The 24,338-nt window shown below is 39.8% G+C and overlaps 1 protein-coding gene across 2 annotated transcripts; it reads left to right on the top strand.

Moving 5' to 3' along the window:
* Positions 1–431: 431 nt before the first annotated feature.
* On the top strand, positions 432–22,743 carry LOC123771052 (uncharacterized). 2 transcript variants are annotated; one of them, XM_045763335.2, is made up of 7 exons: positions 432–596; positions 2,174–2,230; positions 3,178–3,282; positions 11,961–12,103; positions 15,587–15,772; positions 17,204–18,016; positions 21,213–22,743. In XM_045763335.2, exons 1-7 carry the CDS (start codon positions 591–593, stop codon positions 21,472–21,474), a joined length of 1,572 nt encoding a protein of 523 aa, XP_045619291.2. In that variant the 5' UTR covers positions 432–590; the 3' UTR covers positions 21,475–22,743. The 2 variants fall into 2 exon arrangements, with proteins under 2 accessions (XP_045619291.2, XP_045619289.2); XM_045763333.2 differs by having other exon boundaries at positions 433–596; positions 2,046–2,230; positions 21,213–22,742.
* Positions 22,744–24,338: the final 1,595 nt, after the last annotated feature.

Raw genomic sequence — 24,338 nt, 5'->3', positions numbered from 1 at the left:
TTAGATTATGCTGGCCAGTCTCGGCCATAATTCACTAGGACGCGTTCAGCGCAGGATAACAAAGTTGATCCCGCAAATTTGAAATATTACCTATGAAGAGTGAGATTAAAAAAACTTAATTTACATTCTAAAGGCGGAGAGTTAGGGGTGACATGATTGAAGTGGTCACATAGTTGCATGGGCATAAAACAGGGCATATTAATAATAATAATAATAATACAGTAATAATATTTTATTTACAAGAAGGTGCAATGGATTGGTGAGATTACATTAATGATATCTGTACATTCTTGCAAAACCACTAACACACACACATATAGCATTTCAGGTCCTTAATTAATCTAATATATCAGGTAAGGTGAAAAAAATAACATTGTGGCAAGATTTGATATCAACAATATGTACTCTCATATTTTATATCAACAAAATAATTAAAATATCATAAAATATGCGCGATCTACCTTGTGTACGAAATGACTCGAACCCCCAATTAAAAGAGGTCAATTGGCGCCGGCTTAACGAGAGGGTCGTTACCAACATGGAGAGCGGACAGCGGGTGAGCCTTCTTCACCCTCTACAAGGGCAAGAAGATGGTGGTTAGTTGCCTTTCTTCTACTTTCGACTTGTATTGAATTTTGTAACTAGCTCATCAAGATTGTAACTTGCTTAGCTAAATGAATTGTGGGGTTCAGTCCCTGAGCCCATTATGTGCCTCTGTAACCCTTTCTACTACCGCCCACAAGATGGGTATGGGGTGCATAATAAATGAACAAAACTAACTTCTACTTTCGTAACTTTGTAATGAGTACTAAACCTGTCTTGTTCAAGATTAAATAAAATTCGGTTTATCAACCAATTTTTGTGTTTAATAAACTAGTCTCTCCTAACCTGTCTTAATTAAATCTGTCAAATTGGATTCTGGGGTTTTTTCTTCGCTTATTTACCTCATTTACTCTTAAAACTTACATATATATATTGCAGTGTTAGGCTGGCCAAAGCGTGTTATAATTTATAAATAGGTACAGGAGTTAAGTCTAATTATCGGCAATTATGTGTGTTAATGACTTCCTTAGTTTGTAATAATGACCACATCTATGTACTCTCATAACCCGATGGACTTTCTTATATATAAGTAAATACAAATAAATATTATGGTGGGGTTGGTTATTTATGTGAGGTTAGGTTTGGTTGGGTTAGAAACAGTATTTTAAATAGGGTTAGGCTAGGTTATGTTAGGTCAAGTTAGGTTAGGTGGATTTTAGATTAGGTTAGGCTAGATTATTTTAGATTAGGTTAGGCTAGACTAGATTATTTTAGATTAGGTTAGGCTAGATTATTTTAGGTTACGCTAGGCTAGATAATTTAAGTTTAGCTTGGGTTATTTTGGTTTAGATCCATGTAAGTAAATTTACTGGCAAGTATGTACTACAGAGAGGATCCTGGTAGTGCAGTCGGGTTTGTTCTCGATTCGCAATCCAGAATTCTGGGTTTGAGTCTTGGGCGGCATAGAAATGGTTGGGTACATTTCCTATCATCTCATGCCCCTGTCCACCTAGCAGTAAATAGGTACCCAGGAGTTAGGCAATTGTTTGGGTTGGATCCTTGGGGAAAGTCGATAGTTGGCCAAGGGAAGACTTCAATAAGCCTATTTCCAGACTTGTGTCCATGACGGCAGGAAACCCCATACAGTGCAGTATTAGATATACAGTATTTATAATGTACTGTATATACATACTGTACAAAGGGTGCTGTTTAAACTTTTGTATGTAGAAGAGGATTTATTTTTAAATATTTTTGTAATATTTTTATCTTTATTTTATATTTAAAGTATTTCATCTTTATTATGTAGCATTTTGTTATATATTAAACCCACACACTAGAAATTAGAAAATTTGTAATTTTGGTTAGTCCTGGACCAATGTTAGTCTCAATTTAATAATGTTTCAGGAAGGCTGAGTACTGAAAATTTTCTTATCTGTAATATGTGGGTTTAGTGGTTATTTGTTCTAGCAATGTTACCATTTATCATTGATATTCACATCCAGAGAAAGTTGATGCAGCTTTATCCCTGTGCAAATCCAAGCTGGAGAGTCAGGAGATTGTGGATGAGAGTAACGGTACTCTGTGCATATCTGAAAGTGGAATTATCTTCTCCCCTCCATTATATTTGCAGCGCTACCAGAGAGTTATTGATAAAATTATCTCCGTTAGCAAAGGGACATTTAGAAAGGTAAGACTTTGGGTAAGGAAGAAATTTGATAAATTTCCTTCATTCATGTCTATTGTTTTTTTTTATCATTTTCAGTAAATCAGTACAGTACAAAAATGATCTGGTAAAAAATTCTCAATACAAAATTATTCATCCTTGACAATGATCATCCTTAGCTCTACTTTAGTTCTACTTTATTCTACTGTATGCGAGTAGATTATCCCAATAATATACTTGCTACAAATGTAAGAACTCTTGTATATATAAATAAATATAACTTTTTAAATAAATCTTACCTGATAGATTAAGGACCTGCCCGAAACACTATGTAAGGGGCTAAATTTTCTTTTGAGAAAACACAAACAATATATATAACTAGACAGTATAATGGAAATACAGGGACTAGAGTAAGGATGAATACAGATTTATTGTATAACAACAAAGTAGATGTCCATTTTGCAGTTATGTTTGATTTATCAGTAATCGTGAATAAACCCATTATGAACCTCGGCAGTCTTCTATACCAGAGATGTTAAAATCCTCATCATTATAATACTGTACTATAATACTGTATATATTGTAATACTGTATTCATTATTATAAAAAATAATATAATACTGAGGATATTAACATAGTAATAATAATAATAATAATAATACAGTAATACTAATAATAATAATAAATTATTATTTAATTATTATTATTATTGTTAATATCCTCAGTATTAGTTGTTAAGATCCTCAATATTAGCTGTTATCAGCCTCAGTAGTAAGGTAACAGGTCTTAGTTTGCAGAAATGATATAGGATGTTAATTGTTGATGCTGTTGAACTGTAGTGTTAATTAAAAAGTCTAATATATATTTTGCTTGTTGATGTATAGTTGTATGATAGAGGAGAGGGTCACCTTCCTCCTTGATCAGACTAGATCTGGCTATGTGTTTATCAACTGAAATCTTGAACATTTCAGGCAGCTGACTTAGGATGTGCCGAATTAAAATTTTTCAAGTTCCTGAAAAATGTACCTGGAATACAGGAGATAATCTTGCTTGATAAGGATGCTAGCACATTAAAGGTATGTATACATGATATATAAAGAGCCGACAAATATTTATATAATAATAAATTATTAGATTATATTACTGTATAATTTAATAATTATATCAATCAAAAATACTTACAAAACTTCCCTTAGTCACAGAGCTGGATTTAAGCAAGGAGAGAATGAGAGAGTTAAGACATCTTTCATAAGAGAGTAAGTCTCTCAAGAGAGAGTGAGTCAAGTCTCTTTAAGAGTTACTCTCTCTTAATGGTTGTTGGTTTTTCACCTGCCATGTCAATTGGGTGAGATCGTATGCAAGGCAGAACTCGAGAGACCCTGATAGGATATCCACGTTGGTGCTTGTCTTTTTTCTGATGGTCTTGGATGAGGTATACTTGGGCCTCTCGTGTAGTGTCCGAGGGACTCGTGCTCCTGGGGCCAGATTCACGAAGCAGTTATGCAAATACTTACGAATGTGTACATCTATCCTCAATCTTTAACAGTTAACATATATTAAACAATTTACAAGTATGAAAATTTTCCAATTAATTGTTGTTACTACATGGATATTCATATGCAATTCAGGAATTGAGCAAATGCAGCAATTCAGCAAATTCAATTGAGCTTCAGATAGACAATGTTAACATCAGCAATAAAAAAGATGGAAAGTTCCTTGGCCTATACTTAGACAAAGACACTAAACTTCAGCACCCACATACAACACATAATTAAGAAAGTCTCTAAAACAGTTGGTATACTCTCTAAAATCAGATATTATGTACCTAACTCTGCTCTCTCACTATACTACTCAGTAATCTACTAATCTATCCCTATCTTACTTATGGTATCTGTGCATGGGGTTCAACCACTGCAAACTACCTCAAGTCCATCATCACCCAGCAAAAATCTGCTATCAGAACAATAACAAACTCTGCTTTCAGACAACATTCAGCCCCCCTGTTTAAATCCCTAAACATGCTAATCATAAACTCACTCCACACATTCTCTTGTGCCATCTACATTTACAAAATACAAATCCTGTTCTGAAACTCTCCCTGGACAGATGTAATAGGATCCATAATCACCACACCAGAAATAAATATATCTTTGATATCCCCAGAGTCAAACTTAATCTGTGTAAACACTCTATACAAATAAAGGGACCTAGTCTATGGAACTCGCTCCCTAACGAATTTAAAAGCTGTCCAACTTTTGCCTTATTCAAAAACAAAAACAAAAAGTACTTAATTTCATCTTCATAGTTTTCTACCTAGTGTAGGAAACCTTTGCCTGTATCTAGTGCTACCCAATATACTTGTAGTACATATTTGCCTGCATTTGTATCTACCTGGCACTGTATCTAGTGCTACCTAATCCCCCAATATATGTACCTAAGCCATATAACTTTACCATTGCAATCATTGATATCATCTGATATCATGGTTGTTATATTGAACACATTGTGTGCTACCCAATCCCCCAATATATATATGTACCTAAGCCATACTACTATACCATTGTGATCATTGCTGTCATCTTATATGTGCTATCAATATGTTTATTGTGTCTACTAATCTTTGTCAAATTATCAGTCAAGCTATCAATGCTACCAATCAATCAATGTGCTTTAATATACCTACTAATCTTTATCAAAATTTCTTACAATGTACCTATTAACATTTTATAAATTTTGCTAGAATTTACCTACTTAATATTATCTGTTAGATTAAGGACCTGCCCAAAATGCTGTGCTTACTAGTGGCTTTACAAGAATGTAAACAACACATCATGCTATGTGCTCACAAACCCAATGTTCCTTCTTGTATATATATATAAATAAATATTGTTATAAACAGCCTCTTGGTGCTTCGGAGCTTATTAACTGTTTAATAATTGTAAACAAAGCTGCTAAAAGTTGAGAAAAGATGTACAGTTTCGTAAGTGCTTGCATAACTGATTCGTGAATCTGGTTCCCATCTTCATTGGACATGCCTTGCACTCCACTTTTCTGTTCTCACATCTTAGATATTTTGGACACAGAATCTCTCCTGCTTTTCTCTGTGGTGAAGGAAGACTCCAATTTTGTGGGGTCAATGCTCTTATTTCATGTTTTTCACTTTCGGGTATCCACTGTCCATGGTTTGCCAAGTACTATCAAGAGAATTTTGTTTCATTTCCCCTCTCCTTTAGTGATGTGTGTACTATATCTGGTACATTCCTATTCACCCATGGTTCAGGGCTTGGCTGGGATTTCATTCACATTTCTTACCAATTTTTAGTTCTCTCCCTTGACCTCAGTTTGGTTCCTAGAATGGGAGCACCGACTTTTTGGATCCACGAGTTGGCCTTCCTTGACGATTTGGCTAGTGTGAACTCCCTGTTATAGTGTAAAGAGGCGCTATATCCTGTCTGGTATGTATGCTGATAGTTGAGTCAGCTTCTCACTTCTCCTTGGAGAAGTTATAAGGCACGAGTGTCTAATATGCCCCTATTCACCTAGCAGAACTGATAGCTGGGTAAGGTCAGTTATTGGTCTAGGGGGACCTAACATATTTCCTGTCTCTGACAATGGGAAACCATATTCTGCATTTTTGTCATTTTCCCTCACCCCTCTCAATATACCTCCCATACACCTTTCTTGGTATTTTTAGTAAATTAATTACCTTGTTTTTACATTTGTCGCATACCAATGTGTGTCCAGTCATCTGGTGCCTTTGGCATTCTCCAAGCAGGCATGTCTGGGCCTTTCTCTGACCTTTAATGGGACTTCTTCTAAATTATGAAATTTGATGCAGTCTTCGTGCAATAAGAATGGATCTAACTTGCATGTCAGAAGGATATCAAGCATATATTTTGAGATTATTGCTGCTTGGAAAATTGCACAGGTGTAAATAATATACAGTACATGCCTATCTTTGCTATCCTGGTAAATATACAGTAGATAAGGGGATCTTTGGGAGGTTTATACTTGGCACCATGGACCTGTTATTGTTCTGTATACTGTACATATATTATGTTCTTAATTTTGTCATAAATTTTTTTGAGCTAATACCACTTGGTAGTTCCCTAAAGCAATATCCTGCTCTCACAAGCTGTATGATAGCAAGGCCGCCAGGTCAACTCTCGCCTCCCAATTCAGCAGTCTTTTTCAAAATGCCTATACTAGACTGTTAAAGTAATGAGGAAAAGAAGGCGCTGGAGTATTCTCGATCCATCCTGGAATGATCTCCAGAAAGTACTTTGGTTTACATTTGGAAACCTCCTCCTCCTAGCAATACCAAATCTTAATTTCTTGGTTACACACCTGTTAATAGCTGATAACCCAAGAAAAAATAACCTAAGTGTGCAAGAAAGATAATAAAAAAAGATAACCCAAGTGTGTAAGAAAAAAAAATCCTTCTAATATTGTTAATATGCATTTCCTGATAAAGGAAAAAATGAAAAATAACTTGTATGTGACATACAGAGTCCCGGTAGTACAGTTGGGGTTCATTCTCGACTCACATTAAGAATTCTGGGTTCGAATCCTTGGTGGGACAGAAATGGTTGGGCGCATTTCCTATCACCTAATTCCCCTGTCCACTTGGCAGTAAATATGTACCCAGGAGTTATCTTATTGTAGCGTTGCATCCTGTGAAGGGTCAGTAATTCGACCTATATTGGGGAGGACCTTGATATAAGCCTAACATGTACTGTATGTATAAGCTGGCTGCCTATCCCCCAACACAATGAATTTTAATTATTCTTAATCAGTACTTTGGCCAAGATGGAGCGAGGTAGTCTCATGATTCACGAGAGTTCATTTAGCCATCTCCTTGTGGCAGTTACTCTGTGACATGCGTTTGTACATGGGGTGGGTGTTGCTGCGAAGATGTTTTTACATTTTATTTCCATGTCTGATTTACATTTTATTTCCATGTCTGATTTTCTGTGGGGAGCCCCTCCGGCTCTCTGGAGCTATCTGACTGATAGACACTATAATACTGGGGCATTAGTCAATGGCGTTCAGCCTACTGGGGACCACAAGCCAGAACCTGGCCCCCCCTCAGTGAGGCACAGGGAGCAATGGCCTATGGAAACCCCTATGTGTTTAGGAGCATTCCATGTCTGCCATCGACCGAGGTTAGACACCCAGAAAGGTAGGCATAACAAAAAAAACCACTCTGTAAGAAATTACAACCGAAGACCGAACAGAGAGGCAGAACTCTCCAAAACTTAAAGAAATAAGCAAACGTCATTCACTGCCGCTGTGCCATTTATCTGCCCAGCCCTCCCTCTTCCTGGGAAGGGGAGGGGGTACCCCAGACCCTCCCATGCAGGCTACTCACACCTTCAGTTCATAGGCTGATGCACTCTGGGGTGCTTGTCAACTCTGACCTCAATTTCCTACAAGATTTTGTTCCCTTGTGGTGTTTCCTGCTATTTGTGGCGTGTAGGTCAGGAGTAACATACTCCTGCAGTGTACTGGGACTGCATGCGTTTAGGGCTGCCTTTCCTATGAACCGCATGGAGAACTGCACAGAGGGAGAAGGGGGGGAGGGTTGAGAGGGCTGCGCAGAGGCGGTGGTTAACGTTTGCTTGTTTTATTTTGGGGAGTTGTTTCTTTGTTCAGTCTTGGTTTTTCTTTTCATTTTCCTACCATGTGGGGTTTGTTTTGAGATGCCTACCTTTTTGGGTGCCTAACCCCAGTCAGTGGCAGACAGGAAATACCCCCAGATACAAGAGGGTTTTCCTAGTCCATTCCTCCCTGTGTCTTTCTGAGGGGGCTTTCTGGCTCGTGGTCCCCAGTAGGCAGAACTCCATTGACTGAAGCCTCAGACTAATATAGCGTATATCAGTCCTATAGCTCCAGGGAGCCTCCGAGGCTCACCCAGACAATGGCGTTTCATTAAATTCAACGCTGGTTTTTACTGTTATTACTCTGTATATGCATGTTATATATAACTAGCTTCATTCTTTTGTCTACCATAACAAACCACTAAGCAGGTCTGGTGAGTGTGGTAATGAAATCCAAGCACAGCTTAAGGTCGCATGCTCCCTGCAGGAGATGCCACCTGATACTGTACATCAAAATGCCTCCAGCATACTTTGCACATTGCTAACTCGAACCGCAGCATTGCTTTTATTATTAATGTCACTCACAGACATAATAACATAGGATAAAAACCCACACTTGTGTACATGTGAAATTTATGTAAGGAATTTACACCACGTCTTTCGCACTCTCCTTAGTGCTTTGTCAAGGTCCGAGTGTGTGATTAGAATGAGACTTACATCTCAACATCTAATCTTTAGACGTTTAGGCATTTAGACGTTGAGATATAAGTCCCGTCCTAACCACATACTCAGACCTTAATAAAGCACTCGGGAGAGTGCAAAAGACTTGGTGTAAGCTGTTGACCAGACCATACACTAGAAGTTGAAGGGATGACGACAATCGACTTGAGAATGGTCCAGGACGGACTGAAACGTCGTCGTCCCTTCAACTTCTAGTGTGTGGTCTGGTCAACATACTTCAGCCACGTTATTGTGACTCATCGCCTGCATTTGGTGTAAACTCCTTACATAAGTTTCACATATACACAAGTGTGGATTTTTATCCTATTGCTATTATTATCAAGCTCTTGTCACTAAATCATGAATGTGAACCATTCTCCACAAGTTTATTTTCTAAAGGAACATGGGGGTTCCATTTCATGATGCTAGATGCATGAAACCTCAGCTGTGTGCTGTGGTTATGTGCCTCCTGCTTTGAACATCATAACCAGCATTGTGTTCACTGGTATCTGAACATTGTACATAGTCTTTATCACAGGCAGGATCTACTATGATACTATCATCACAAAATAATCACAGTGATTTGTTTCATTATTTATTGTGATGCTGTGGGCATAAGCTGCACAGCAGTGCTGTGAGAGCTGTGTATATATATATATACACACCATGTCTCGGTCTTCTTGTCTCATTACTGAGGTCCTCACACCCAGGAGGGCTGCTGGTTATATAAATATTATTTTAATGGTGTCTGTTTACTGTAGACCTGAGGAAGGAAATGACAGCCTCTTGTATCCATGGACCTTTAAATCTTTTGCTAGATCTAAAAGCATCCCTGGTTGCAACGTGCACCACTGATAAAGTGACGTCAATCAACCCTGGTCGCAATGCACAGTTGAAGGGTTAAACACGCTGATATCGTGTTTAACGCTGATATCGTGTTTAACGCTGATATCGTAAACACAGGTATCGCTCTGCTGGTGGTTATTATTCAGCCACCTGGTCGCTACATCAAACTGCCACCGTATAGATGATTATCGGTTGGCTGCTTGGTCATTACATTGAACTTCCATCAGATAGAGGATTCTTAGTTGGTCACCCAGTTAATACACCAAACTGTGTCCTGATACTGTAATGCCAGCACCCCGACTATCAACAGAGTAGACAAGAGATGGACCCCCCTCACTTTCATCCTGACTCGTACTTACTGTGCTGCTGGACTAGACAAGAGGCCTTTATTTAATCAACTAATAGTAAATTTAGTAAAGTAAATTTTATTCAGGAAAGAAAAATGTTTATCATCAATCATTGTTTCATGTGCAATGAATCTGTGCTATTAGTGAATGTTTACATATTCTTTACATATAAATTTTACATTTTTTTTTTTTTTTTTTTTTTTTTTTTTTTGAGAGATATACAAGAGTTGTTACATTCTTGTACAGCCACTAGTACGCGTAGCGTTTCGGGCAAGTCCTTAATCCTATGGTCCCTGGAATACGATCCCCTGCCGCGAAGAATCGTTTTTTCATCCAAGTACACATTTTACTGTTGCGTTAAACAGAGGCTACAGTTAAGGAATTGCGCCCAGTAAATCCTCCCCGGCCAGGATACGAACCCATGACATAGCGCTCGCGGAACGCCAGGCGAGTGTCTTACCACTACACCACGGAGACTGCTCACATACATATAAACTTTACGCAGTTTTTGCATGTCATGCACCATGTGTGTAACTGGCTCGGTGAATAAACTCTTGCTCTTTTTAGGGCTTCTTAAGGTTACGGTGATGATAGTTTGATAACATAAACTGTGAAGATAAGGTTCATTTAACAAATTATGTAGCTAGCTCATCATTGGTATAATTTGTTTAGCTAAATGCCTTTTGTTGTTCAGTTCCTGAACCCATTATGTGGCTCTGACTTTTTGTTTAGAGAGTTAACTCCTCTGCTGGATTGGTTAGTATTTTAGCTGTGGTTATTCTCCATTTGAGCTGCTGCTTTTGATATGTAGTTCCAGTTCGAGTCATGTGGGTACACACTTGGGTATGTTTAGTGGTAATATCACCACTGTGTGCATGTGCAATATGTTTGTTCTCACAGGTTGCACTTGATAGTAGTAAATGGCTGGGTTGTTTTTCTTTTGATGAGCATATCTTTTTCCAGTTCTTTCTGGTTGACAGGATTAGGGAATGGGATCAACATGAGTCCTGTAGCCAGGTCTCTCCAGGCTGAAGTTTAGGGTATGGTCCAGTTGTTGTTAATGCCTCGGCTGATCTCTCAGCACTTGCTCTTGACTTTTGTTTTATGTACTCTCAGACATTCTGGGAGGCACTTTTGTCTTGGTCTTTGTCTTGGTCTTTGTCTTGGGCTTTGTCTTGGGTCAGTCTTTTGCTTCTTATTCTGACCTCCTTTCACAAAAGGCACCAAGATATTTTCATGTTGGGGAGAAGGGGGCTATTCTTTCCATTCACCTGGGCTCCAGGAGACTCGAACCGTGGACCCCGCGTGTGTGTGAGGCCGATGCTCTGTCGACCGAGCTAGAGTTTATTTCCACGGAAGTGTGGAGGACTATTCTTTGTTTTTCTTCTTTTTGAATGTGTCCTTAACACTGCTGCTTTTCAGTTATGGCACAGTTCCTATTACTTTGTCCTCCTTGTGTCCTTCAGACTTCCGGCCAGGGGGTGTATCCTGGCCGGTCTGTTTTTGTTACTTATGTTTACCTGCATCTGATCCCCGCCACCACTCACTGCTGTGTAATGTTTTGGTCCCTGTTCTCTGGTGACCTTCCCTTTAGTGGGGGGTCTGTGGTCCTGACTGTCTAAAATTGGGAGAGTGGGTTTCTTCATCATCTGAAGCCTTTTCTTACTTCACTTTGCCACATGAGGAAGTGTTCTCTGGTTTAATTTTTAGAACTTGGTTCCATTTTTTCATGGGTATTCTTGCCAAAAGGATCAGTGCACCAGTTCCCTCCCGTTTGTCTCGATTTTCCCTGATCTGTGAAGGGTTTGAGTCTGGAGGAATGTGAGATGGCAGCCCCTAGCTTCTTTTGACTTTGGGTGTTGCAGTCTGGGGTATTGACTAGGTGGCTAAGTAGCTATTAGCAGAATGATTTTTGGCGGGCTATAAGGCTAAATATTGCTTGGAGGAGATTTTTGAGTGTGAATGAATGTGTGTACCATCTGGATATCATTCCAGACTGTGATGAGAACTTCTGTGCCTCCTTTCCCTCATTAATCCCCTAGCAGAGGATTTTGAAAAAAACTCCTGTGGAAGAGGGAAGTTACCTGTCCTAGCTTTTGTATAGTAATACCCTTGTGAGAGGAAGGCATTACCTGTCTGGAGCAACCAACTGACTCGCTCAGAATGGGTCACATTTCTACTCAGAACCTAAAATTTCTTTCTTTCTGAATAACAATAGAGTATTTTATATTTTTCTGTCAGGATTATGAGTACCGCATTAAACCCTTGGTAGGCGACTTCTTATTTTTGCGTAAACTGCCTCTAAATGTTAAAGCAGTTTGTGGGGATGCCAGGAAATATGATCCTTTGCTCGCTGGGACTCAAGTGGTCACCATGATTGAACTGTGAGTTATATTTTAACTTTAAGTGGCATATGTGTTTTACATTGTCCTCTAATTTACACTTGTATGATACATTCTTCACTGATATATTACTAACTTTGCTCACTGTTTTGGGTTTGTCTGTGTGTGTGTACAGTACAGTGTTTCATATTTATCTCACTTAATTAACCCTTTGTCTGCGTTATTCCTCAAATAAAGCTATTATCTTGAGTCTGAATTTTTTAAATGTATGAATTTATTTAATGACAGAATTGCAAATGGTGACATATTTAAAAAAAATGCCTTTTCTAACTTGAATATTCACATAATTATTCAAAACCCTAGTATAAAAATATATAGAATTTTGTAAAAATCACGAATATAGTAAATGCCGTCATTAATGAATTATTAGGCATGTTTTATTTAATGTTTATCAATGTAATGAACTTGTAAAAAGCCCTATTCTGAGGATAGTATTTCTGCAGCTTTTGAAGGTTCTGTACATATATTGCTGCTATTTGTCTTAAATTGTATCATCGACAGTCGAGCTAGAACACTACTACACTGATGCCATGGGGCCTAAAAAAAACTTTCAGAATTATGTAGCTGATTTGGAGTAACTGGAGACTGAAAATCAGCATTTGGGTAACAGATACAGCATTCTCTCTCTCTCTCTAGCCCCTTGTCATTTAAACGATTCTCAGACATTGAACTAAACTTATCCATGCCATACAGGGAGCCGGCCGGCCGAGCGGACAGTACACTGGACTTGTGATCCTGTGGTCCTGGGTTCGATCCCAGGCGCCGGCAAGAAACAATGGGCAAAGTTTCTTTCACCCTATGCCCCTGTTACCTAGCAGTAAAATAGGTACCTGGGTGTTAGTCAGCTGTCATGGGCTGCTTCCTGGGGGGTGGAGGCTTGGTCGAGGACCGGGCCGCGGGGACACTAAAGCCTCGAAATCATCTCAAGATGCCACCTCTGTGTATTGCGGTTCAACTTTTCCATAACTCCACATTTCTTTGCCGTGTGTCATTCACTTGTGCCACATCTCTCATATACCTCCTCATTGCTAGTACAGTATACCCATCCCACATACACCAGATCCTTCTAAGTATTTAATAACAAAAAATTAAGTTCTGCTTGGTCTCTGAGCACACTGTCCATACCCAAGTTTCACTTTTGTATGTCAGGGGTGTGAGTAATGTACTTTCCCTGTTGTAGGGAGTAATCTGTATCTTTCTGCCCTTGCTTAACTTACATTCTATTTGTACTGTATTCTATTATACTAGTCACCAAACTTTACCACACTTTTCTTTCATTATCCTTTTATTTCACTTTCTATGGCCTCATTTTTATTTAACACTTGCCTCTAAGTATTTAAAACTTACTTCCTCTTCCAGTAACTCTTCCTACACAGTTTGAAATCCAGCAGTTTGAAACACTGTCTTGCCACCATGTTGTGGAGAAGGTCTATAACATCCCTTTCCCTTCTTTTGAAAACCATAACCGTACCTGTTACTACATTGACCCCTAATTAAAGGGAAAGCTAAGGCAAGAGAATAACCCCCTATAAACATTTCTCATAATTCTCACATGTTTCATGCTATTGTTCCCTCATCAGCAACACACAATCAGAGTGCCAGTGACATCATGTTTAGAAACACATTAATTTGAAGCTTCCTCTAACCCCTACATCTGATCTAACCTACATTATTAAGTCAGATACCCATTTTGCCTGACTGCCATCACGTAGCAGCACTATTCGTGTAAGGTTCACTCCTTCCTCCAACCTTAATGTGCATCCCGACAAGTATAGGACGTACGACACACGTACTGGGGCTGGAGAGTAGGGTGCGGGAGTGGTCAGATAACACTGCTCGGGGTGTTTTCAGCAAGTACCTCTATGTTTACTTCTACTTTCCAAGGGCATGAGATGATCTGCTCTTGCTGAAGAAAAGACAGTTTTGTAAAGTGTTACGGTAAAATTACTAATAGAGCAGTGGCTATTAGGGCAGATGAAATGCCATGCACATTAAACATAAAAAAAGTTGATGATCAGAGTGGCACGTGCCTCTGCAGACGCCAGGTGTCCTGTGGGGGGGAGGGTAGGGGGACTAGGGTGTAGAGAGTGGTGAACTCTTGTCTAGATGTTATAGCTGCTGTTATTGTTGTTAATTCGTTATTCTTGAACATGCAAACGTGTTGTGGTTGAACAGGCGATGAAGGAATAGGCTCAATCTCTTTTTCCCTAGAGAGATTCTTGCGACAAAAGATAATTGATTTCATGTGTTTGCAAGAGTTGAAGTCATGGTTTGTTTAGGCATGTTATTACTACTGTAAATAAAGAAAATGCAATATCCAAATTGTACCATTTGACTTATTGCTCTTTCATGGCATCGAGTTAACTTTTCAAATGTAAAGTTTATGTTCAACTCTGGTAGGAAAATAAAACAATCATAAAGCAGTTCATTTCTTAAATTGAGATACAGTAATCTTTTCATTATATATTTTCATCTTGAATTAGGCTTTCCGTTTTCTCACTATTCTTTAAACTTTCCTTGTGTACACTCTTTATTCCCCTCCATTTTGTCTGTGTGTTTCTCAAGTTCTAAACTAGTTCAATAATGTGCTATTTATTTTGTAAGCATTTTTTCCCCCATGTGTTTTCCATGTATTTTCAATCCATTTGCATCATTGCAGGCGATGAGTCACAATAACGTGGCTGAAGTATGTTGACTAGACCATGCACTAGAAGGTGAAGGGACGACGACATTTCGGTCTGTCCCATTCTCAAGTCGATAGTCTTGATTAATCCACAATTGACTTGAGAATGGTCCAGGACGGACCGAAACGTCGTCGTCCCTTCACCTTCTAGTGTGTGGTCTGGTCAACATTTGCATCATTTCTCCATTCTGTAGTTCATTTTCATTTGTCCACCCTTTGTTCCATTTTAATTTCTCTATTCTACACTCTATTTTCCCTTAACATTGATATGGATTTGTTCAGGGTTATTCTAAGTAATGTTAAGATTATTCCGGTGGTCAACTATAAAAATATTGCCATCGATGTTTCATAAATCTTGCCAAATGCTAATATAAACCAGGAAGAGGGAGTTATCAGGGGAAGGTGCCAAGCTATTACGACTATATAGTACTGGGAAGGGGTCAGGATAAGGTTTTGGGATTTAGGCAGTGCTCATTCACTGCCTAAGTAAGAAAGAAATGTGTAACACTTAGTAGGCCAGCTAGAGGCCTAGGGCCCACGCAGGAATATCCCTGCCCAACAAAACTTACCTAGTTCAGTATTCAGAGTTAAGTATATTTACTTCAAATACAAAATTGAAATTTATAGTTTCTTTCATTATTAACTGAAGTTGGTTAACTTCTTTGTTATACTGTAATTGATTTTTATGATGCATCATACATTAATGGTATTAACTACTGCACATACATTGTATATATTTAATAACTTTTTCATAAAGCTGTGAAATAATTTTTCTCTCACAGAATTGAACACATGCATGAGTCAGAGCTGCCGAAGCTTGTTGAATGCGTATTCAAAGACATTAGTCCAAAACTAGTAATCATTACTACTCCAAATGCCGACTTCAACAAGTTTATCCCAGGCCGTACTTCAACCTTCAGACATTGGGATCACAAGTTTGAATGGACTGCAACGGAATTTTATCAGTGGTAAGTTTAGAACAATACCATAGTTCTGGGCTGATATTTGAGGTGTGTGAGTTTTTATTGTCATTTACAATCTCCTTTATCTCATCTTCCATTTAGATAATGGGGAAGCTGGGGGGGGGGGGGGGAATAATAATAATAATAGGTCTATAGAAGAAGAACGAAGATATTTACAGTAACGCCTGGCATTACGTGTTATTATTTTCACTTGGTATCACGAGAGAAAACTAATACTGTACCTCCACACTCAAACTACATCCATCAGTGTATGAAAGGAATACACATGAATGATAGACAACAAAATGTCATTAACCATAAATTCCTTCCATAAAAACTACTTGGAGGTGTTCATCGCCACTGTACGTGCTTACAGCCAGATTACATTTTCTCACACAATTACTTCTGTCAAATCTTCTCTTTTTTTTCACATCTCCCTTTTTTTCTACCTTGGAACTCATCCATGTTTTTATTTAAGTGACTTCGCATGAATGCACCATTTAACCACAAAAATCTGTACATATACACCCCATTGTACCTTTTTGTAGATTTTATATAAGTAAATAAAAATTAAATAAATCTGTTCATCATGAGTATCACACCATAATATACATGTATGATTGTGTTATGAACTGCAGATTTTGCACTTTCAGAGTGTTTTTAATTTTAAAGCTTGTTATTTCTTCTTGCGTCTCGCAATTTTAATCTCTGCTGTTCTTGAGTAATTCTTCTTTCTCTTGTTGCACAAGTACTGTATTGGCACAGCTGCTCCGTCTTGCAGCCTTTTAGCTGCACTTCTTCTGATGTTTTTTTCTAACAAGAGATTTCATCATGAGCATCACTTTTGTTTGTGTATTGCATGCACACTCAGATACACACACACACACACACACACACACACACACACACACACACATCTTTGCTTGCAGCAATTTATCTTGCTTAAGTCACATATCTTGGGTATTTAAACTTGTAAATATCCTTCAATATTTTTTGCACGACTGCTGATCGTGCACTGTTTTTTCTCACTCCCCTTCCATTTTCTACACTCAAAACACTCACTTAAGCCTATGTTAGTACCCTTGGGGGTCTGCAGCCTTCCCTGCGATGTTATTGTTTACACTCATTCTGGACTCAGTCTGGGTCCATCCCAGGTACTTCACATGCCAATCTTCTTTTGATAATTACTGTACTTACTTCACATGCCAATCTCTATTCGACCTTTTTGTACCGTAGCAAGTGAAAAATTAACCACAGCCTTGCCATTATTTTTTATGCCTGTAGTAATTTTTTTTTATGCCTGTAGTAACTTAGTTGATCTACTTCATGTGCTATTCGAGCTTTTTGTGCTTGCTAATATTATCAACATTTTGCTTATCAAATATATAGTGCTCTTACTAGAAATTGTAAAAGACAATGTAGCTTTTCTGTTGACAGGTGTCAAGGAATCTTGGAAGAGTATGGTGATTATTACCTGGAGATTTCTGGGTGTGGATTAGGGCCCGAAAACACCTACTGCACACAGATGGCAACCTTTCTCCAGTCACCATCGGGCACCGGAGGTTTATTGTCTTGTATTAAGAAAGATGAAGTGACTGTTGATAATTCCTCTCGTCAAAGTTGCGTGTATACTGAAGAGATTGCAGAGCATGTGGTTACTGCCGAAACATCTGAAGAGTCGTGGGTTATAATATCCGAATTTGACTATCCATATGACTTACGTACTCAAGAGGAACAGGACAGAGCTTATACACTGGGTAGATTTTTTGACCTGAAAATCTACCTTCGCTCAAGTGAGCAGAGTCAAGAATCATATAAAGGCTGGGATGAGAAGACAGAAGTGGACCTTGCGGGAGAGAAGACGGAAGACAAAAGTTGGTGGAAATTAGAGAGGAGGAGGATGATGAAGGAAGAGGTGGGGCAAGAGAAGGAAGAAGACAGTGAACAAAGGAGTATTGAAGAGGATCCGAAGGCCACACGTTTGGACGAATTGCCTTTGAGATCACTCTCCTTGAAGAATCAATGTGAGGAAACATGCTATTCAGAAGGGAGTGATACCATAGATAAAGAACAAATATTGTTCTATACAGAAAATGTTACGAATGAAGAAGTAATTAATCAGAAAAGAGTAAATGGGCACGAATATGTCTTCTACATAGTGAACCACAAGTATGCTGTCATTCCTATGATGTCTCTCACGGCTTGGGTTAATAAACATTGTGACCAAGAGATATCGAGTAGCTTCATCAGGTACAGTTAAATATGTTTTGATATGGAGTTTTTGTTTTTTGTTTTGCAAATTTGTTGGAGAAGGCTGCTGTGAGTTTGGTAGATGTAAGGAAAAGGGAATTTTTTGTTTTGTTTTTAAAGGAATGGGTATTTTATGTGTAATTTTAGATGGGGTAAAAATGGGTGTTGATTAAATCAGATATTCCTGAGTTTTTTTTTAAATATTGTAGCATAACAAATTTTGAGGGATGGGGTGGTGTGGTTTTCACCATATTTATTACATTTCTATGAATGAAATGGTGTGTTCTTCCACCATATATATACTGTACCTTCAGAAATAATTCATAGTTTAAGTATTTCAAAACTCTACTAGGCTATAGATGTTCCCAATGTATTGAATATCATCATAAATAAAAAGAAAGCATACTCGGTGAGAAATTGTACGTATTTGTGATGCTAAAAATTCCCATTGTGCTAGATGGGAAACCGGTCGGCCGAGCGAACAGCACACTGGACTTGTGATCCTGTGGTCCTGAGTTTGATCCCAGGCGCCGGCGAGAAACAATGGGCAGAGTTTCTTTCACCCTATGCCCCTGTTACCTAGCAGTAAAATAGGTACCTGGGTGTTAGCTGTCACGGGCTGCTTCCTGGGAGGTGGAGGCCTGGTCGAGGACCGGGCTGCGGGGACACTAAAAAGCCCCGAAATCATCTCAAGATAACCTCAAGATAGATGGTTAGTCATTCGGGAGCATGTCATCAATAGCCTGCATTATCTCGTCTGAGGGTCTAATGATTGGGCATTCAATAATGTTTGCGAGATCATGACCAACGGTAGTTCCTGCTCTCAGAGTTTACATATGGACGGCTCAGGATTGGGAAAGTGGAACATTAAGATGAGTACCAAAAATTAATTGGTGATCTTTTTTAATCCTTCCGAGAGGTAATTTACAAGTAGACCACTATATCTTAAATGGCAGGGGGTGGGGAAAGAGAAAGGGATTCAGCAAAAGAGATCGAGAGGGAATGAAAGAAAATGCGAGTAAGAAAGAAAATTAAAAAAGGGAAAGATAAAGAAAATGAGAAATAGAGAAGGAGAGTATGTGAGCAAGCCTTCAAGTTCAGCCATGGTTTAAATATCGACAAGAATTATCACCTGACACAATCCCACCACTAAACCAAAAAGATGGGACTGCTGCAATCAGGAAAAGGCTGCCCTACTGGCACACCCTTTTGCTGCCAAGATGCATTTCTCTGACCCAGAATGTCATCCTACACAGCTTGTTTCAAGCACTACATTGAAATTGTCTGCAGTTGGGTATTCAACAGGTTGAAGCTCACTGTCTTCTTAAATCTTTTTAACCTCAGTGAGGCTGCATAACATCAGCCTGAGACTATTGTGCGGCTGTTTGGACCTGCTGGCTTCACCCCTCTGTCTCGTCTCTCCCGACTCCTCCTAGCTCAAGGCATATGGCTCTTATGGAAGAAAAAAGATGTACTTTCCGTTCATAAAATGAAGAGCCATTTAGTGGTTGATAAACCTGTGTCAGACCAAACCTACAGACCTGTGTCATTTCTTTTGATTACAGGCACAATTTTCAAGACTTGACAAAGACAAGACTTGACAAATGAAAACATTTTTTCATCATTCTCATTTGTTATGTGATTAACAATATGGCTTTAGAAAAAGTAATTTTGCTGCTGATTATTTGCTAAACATCTTCTTTAGGTGTCATTAGTCATTAAATTTTTCCAAGATTAGCTGTGTTGTTGCATTGGACATTACATGGTCAGTATCCATGGCCATGGATGTTGGCCATCCATATATGTCCACATTGCATACCATGGTCAGGTATGGCATCTTGGATTACTGGCAAAACTTCAAGCACTAGGTATCTCGAGGCTCCATCTTACAGCTAATAAGGGACTTCCTTCAAGAACAGACTCCTATGGGCAGTCCTTAATGGAGCAGAAATAAAAAGCCACTCCATCTGTGCTAGTAAACCACAGTGTTGTATGCTTGGGCACCTGTTCAATGTCTCCTTCATTGATCTACTGTACCTCATTCCTGAAGCTCAGGCCTATGCTGGTGACTCCACTCGGACCTTTAGATATGAAAAAGAATAAATACCATCTATTAATTACATTACTAATATCAATATCTACCTAGGGTAGGTGATGACGCGTTAGACTTGTGGGCAAGATCACAAGCAATGATAACGAGAAACTATGATATGGCAACAGTGACCAGTAAACAAATGAATGGCAAAAGCCTAGTGTTCAGTGATGAAATTGACATCTTGAAAATGAAGTTTAACTGTTTAATGACAATGAAGAGCCACTTGCTGAACCTAACAAGTAAGACAGCTAAGAAACCTAAGTCCTGAGGAGTATCTTGTATCTTGTCGGCAACAAGGGTTGCAAAATCTTATATGAAGCACAAGATGACTCCCATCTTAAGTGTGCACCACTCTCATAGATGACCTCCCCCTCATTATTTATCCAACTTCTGGACCAGGTAGAGAACTGTTTTGTCTTTAGACCAACTCTGGGTTGACTGGTCAGTACATAGGAGCCTTCAACACTGGAGAGATGTTGGCGGGCTTGCTGTTGGGTACATGACCAATGCTCTGAAGGCTGGAAGCTTGGGTCAACTTTGTGGACACCCAAGAGCTGGCAACCACAACACAAGGCGCTCAGTCATTAACAGCCTCATCTGGCCGAGCCATTCTCAAGAACATCACTCCATCAGTGTCCACTCATTCCTAGGCTGACTCGCATCTGGAACATAGTCACTCATTGTATAGATATATGTGAAATAAGTCAGGGGACCATATGAAGGCTCTGATACACAATTTGCTCCAGCTTCATCCAATAACTTAACACAATTTTAACTTAGCATTAGCTATTAATAAGCTCATCATATAAATGAGTTTCAATGGTCAGGCTTCAGATGAGCTAATGTAGGGTAACAGCTCTTGGCTTGCAGTTGCACTAGGAACATAGCACCACTCTTAATGAAACCGTCTTAGTTAAAAAAAAGAAATGAGATGGGAATGGGAGGATAGACTGAATTTATTTCAGTATTGTGAAACATTCTCCTCGTCTTACATTCCTGATTTAATGTTTGTCTTAGGAGAAGCCAGAGGCGGAGGAGATGTGGTGCCTTCATTGGGTCACCCTTGAAATGTTACTTATATTGTATCTTGCTATTTTTCAGTTTGGCATTAGAAAATGAATGTTTTGAGACAAGTGGCAATGGCGATGACTGGCAGGGAAAGTTACAACTTTGGGACGAAAATATTTCTTCTGGTGAAGATGAAGAATGGTTAAGTGATGAAGTGGAAAGCAGTCACTTAGGTAAGCTTGGTTGTGATCAATATAACAACGTCAGTACCACAATCAGCACTACAGATGAAGACTGGGATCGGGATGAACCAGTTGTGCATGCTGATCCCAAAGCATGTGGTTGTAACGTGTAAAAGCTTCTTTGCCACGTTGCATAGAGGTTCACCAAGTTTCAAGTTATTTACAAAGAGTGCTAAGTTTATACATTTTCCAAGAATTAAACCTCATTGATTTTGTACTCGAGAGCTCATGTAGCTTGAGTGCTTGTATGCCCCGAGTTTCTAATACAATACAGTGACTTAATCCTCCCATAATGCACAGGAATAGGCTAGTTCAAATATATGAATATTGCAGATACAGTATGTAAGAGTTTGATACTTTTGTCTAGACTACTATTATTACCAAAATAGGCTTACATTTATTTTATCCCCCTTTTAAATATGAAGAAACAAAAGGACTGGAAAGTGCTATGGACTCTATTTAGTGACACACATTTGTACATAAAAGATTGTACTGTAGTTACAATATTGCATACAGCAAAGTAGGCCTGTTATATCACAGCCAGTAAAGTACAACACATTTTGAGACAATGTTCCACTTAGCAATGTCTGATCAATCTGTGCTACATAGCCTTCCCAGCTTGGTGCCTTCTTTTGATAATTACTTATCAATCATGATTAATAGTTCATGGTTTTATTTCTTTAATATATCTTTGTTGATTTTCTCACCTTAATATGCTGCTATCAAGACATTGTATATTTTGTTTCTCTTTAGTTAATTGATGACTAGTTTTTATAGTAATGGAGATATAACTCCTCTATATGTTCCTCCTCTGCTGGACGAAGATGCATTTAGTGACTTCCCTATCTGCAGGATGTAAGTCCCATCTGCAGTATGTAAGGCCCATCTGCAGTATGTAAGTCCCATCTGCAGTATGTAAGGCCCATCTGCAGTATGTAAGTCCCATCTGCAGGATGTAAGTCCCATCTGCAGGATGTAAGTCCCATCTGCAGGATGTAAGTCCCATCTGCAGGATGTAAGTCCCATCTGCAGGATGTAAGTCCCATCTGCAGGATGTAAGTCCCATCTGCAGGATGTAAGTCCCATCTGCAGGATGTAAGTCCCATCTGCAGGATGTAAGTCCCATCTGCAGGATGTAAGCCCCATCTGCAGGATGTAAGCCCCCATCTGCAGGATGTAAGCCCCCATCTGCAAGATGTAAGCCCCATCTGCAAGATGTAAGCCCCATCTGCAGGATGTAAGCCCCCATCTGCAGGATGTAAGCCCCCATCTGCAGGATGTAAGTCCCCATCTGCAGGATGTAAGCCCCCATCTGCAGGATGTAAGCCCCCATCTGCAGGATGCAAGTCCCCATCTGCAGGATGTAAGCCCCCATCTGCAGGATGTAAGCCCCCATCTGCAGGATGCAAGTCCCCATCTGCAGGATGTAAGTCCCCATCTGCAGGATGTAAGCCCCCATCTGCAGGATGCAAGTCCCCATCTGCAGGATGTAAGCCCCCATCTGCAGGATGCAAGTCCCCATCTGCAGGATGTAAGCCCCCATCTGCAGGATGCAAGTCCCCATCTGCAGGATGTAAGCCCCCATCTGCAGGATGCAAGTCCCCATCTGCAAGATGTAAGCCCCCATCTGCAGGATGCAAGTCCCCATCTGCAGGATGCAAGCCCCCATCTGCAGGATGTAAGCCCTCATCTGCAGGATGCAAGTCCCCATCTGCAGGATGCAAGTCCCCATCTGCAGGATGCAAGTCCCCATCTGCAGGATGCAAGTCCCCATCTGCAGGATGCAAGTCCCCATCTGCAGGATGCAAGTCCCCATCTGCAGGATGCAAGTCCCCATCTGCAGGATGCAAGTCCCCATCTGCAGGATGTAAGCCCCCATCTGCAGGATGCAAGTCCCCATCTGCAGGATGTAAGCCCCCATCTGCAGGATGCAAGTCCCCATCTGCAGGATGCAAGTCCCCATCTGCAGGATGTAAGCCCCCATCTGCAGGATGCAAGTCCCCATCTGCAGGATGCAAGTCCCCATCTGTAGGATGTAAGCCCCCATCTGCAGGATGTAAGCCCCCATCTGCAGGATATAAGCCCCCATCTGCAGGATGTAAGCCCCCATCTGCAGGATGTAAGCCCCCATCTACAGGATGTAAGCCCCCATCTGCAGGATGTAAGCCCCCATCTGCAGGATGTAAGCCCCCATCTGCAAGATGTAAGCCCCCATCTGCAAGATGTAAGCCCCCATCTGCAGGATGTAAGCCCCCATCTGCAGGATGTAAGCCCCATCTGCAGGATGTAAGCCCCCATCTGCAGGATGCAAGTCCCCATCTGCAGGATGCAAGTCCCCATCTGCAGGATGTAAGCCCCCATCTGCAGGATGCAAGTCCCCATCTGCAGGATGTAAGCCCCCATCTGCAGGATGTAAGCCCCATGAATAGAACTTGACATGTTGGTAGTCAGCTGCAACATATAAGAATGAAAGAAACCGCAAAAGGCACGTTGATTGATTGAGTAATGATGATTAATGAAGATAAGCCATCCAAAAGGTGGCACGGGCATGAATAGCCCGTAAGTGGTGGCCCTTTTGAGCCATTACCAGTATCAAGAGCTGATACTGGAGATCTGTGGAGGTGCGAGGGCACCCTGCGTGACGGGAGATGCCTCCTGTGAGGCACGTTGCATGGCAGCTTTCATTTATATCCACCCCAAACTCATTCATATATATGTCTAATCCACGCTTGAGACAATCAGGGGATCCCACGTTTATTACGTCATCAGGTAATCTGTTCCACAAATCAACAACCGTTTCCAAACCAGTACAGTATTTACCCAGGTCTTTCCTACATCTAAACGTATCAAATTTATATCCATTGTTTTGTGTTAATATATTTAATAATTAATATTTTCCTCCTTGTTATGCCCATTCACTTACTTGTATACCTCTAGCATGTCACCCCTAACTCTTCACATTTTTAGAGAATGTAAA

This window comes from Procambarus clarkii, chromosome 65 (assembly GCF_040958095.1).
Source record: "Procambarus clarkii isolate CNS0578487 chromosome 65, FALCON_Pclarkii_2.0, whole genome shotgun sequence".
Classification (NCBI taxonomy): domain Eukaryota; kingdom Metazoa; phylum Arthropoda; class Malacostraca; order Decapoda; family Cambaridae; genus Procambarus; species Procambarus clarkii.
The sequence above is the reverse complement of the archived record's forward strand: the minus strand, read 5'-3'. Positions and strand labels throughout refer to the sequence as shown.

What these genes read in the sequence shown, in the direction of transcription:
- LOC123771052 (XM_045763333.2), top strand. Translation starts at nt 449, where the DNA reads ATGCGCGATCTACCTTGTGTACGAAATGACTCGAACCCCCAATTAAAA. An exon ending in GCAAAGGGACATTTAGAAAG is followed by an intron (nt 2,231 to 3,177) that starts GTAAGACTTTGG and finishes TGAACATTTCAG; the next exon opens with GCAGCTGACTTAGGATGTGC. An exon ending in GCAACGGAATTTTATCAGTG is followed by an intron (nt 15,773 to 17,203) that starts GTAAGTTTAGAA and finishes TTCTGTTGACAG; the next exon opens with GTGTCAAGGAATCTTGGAAG.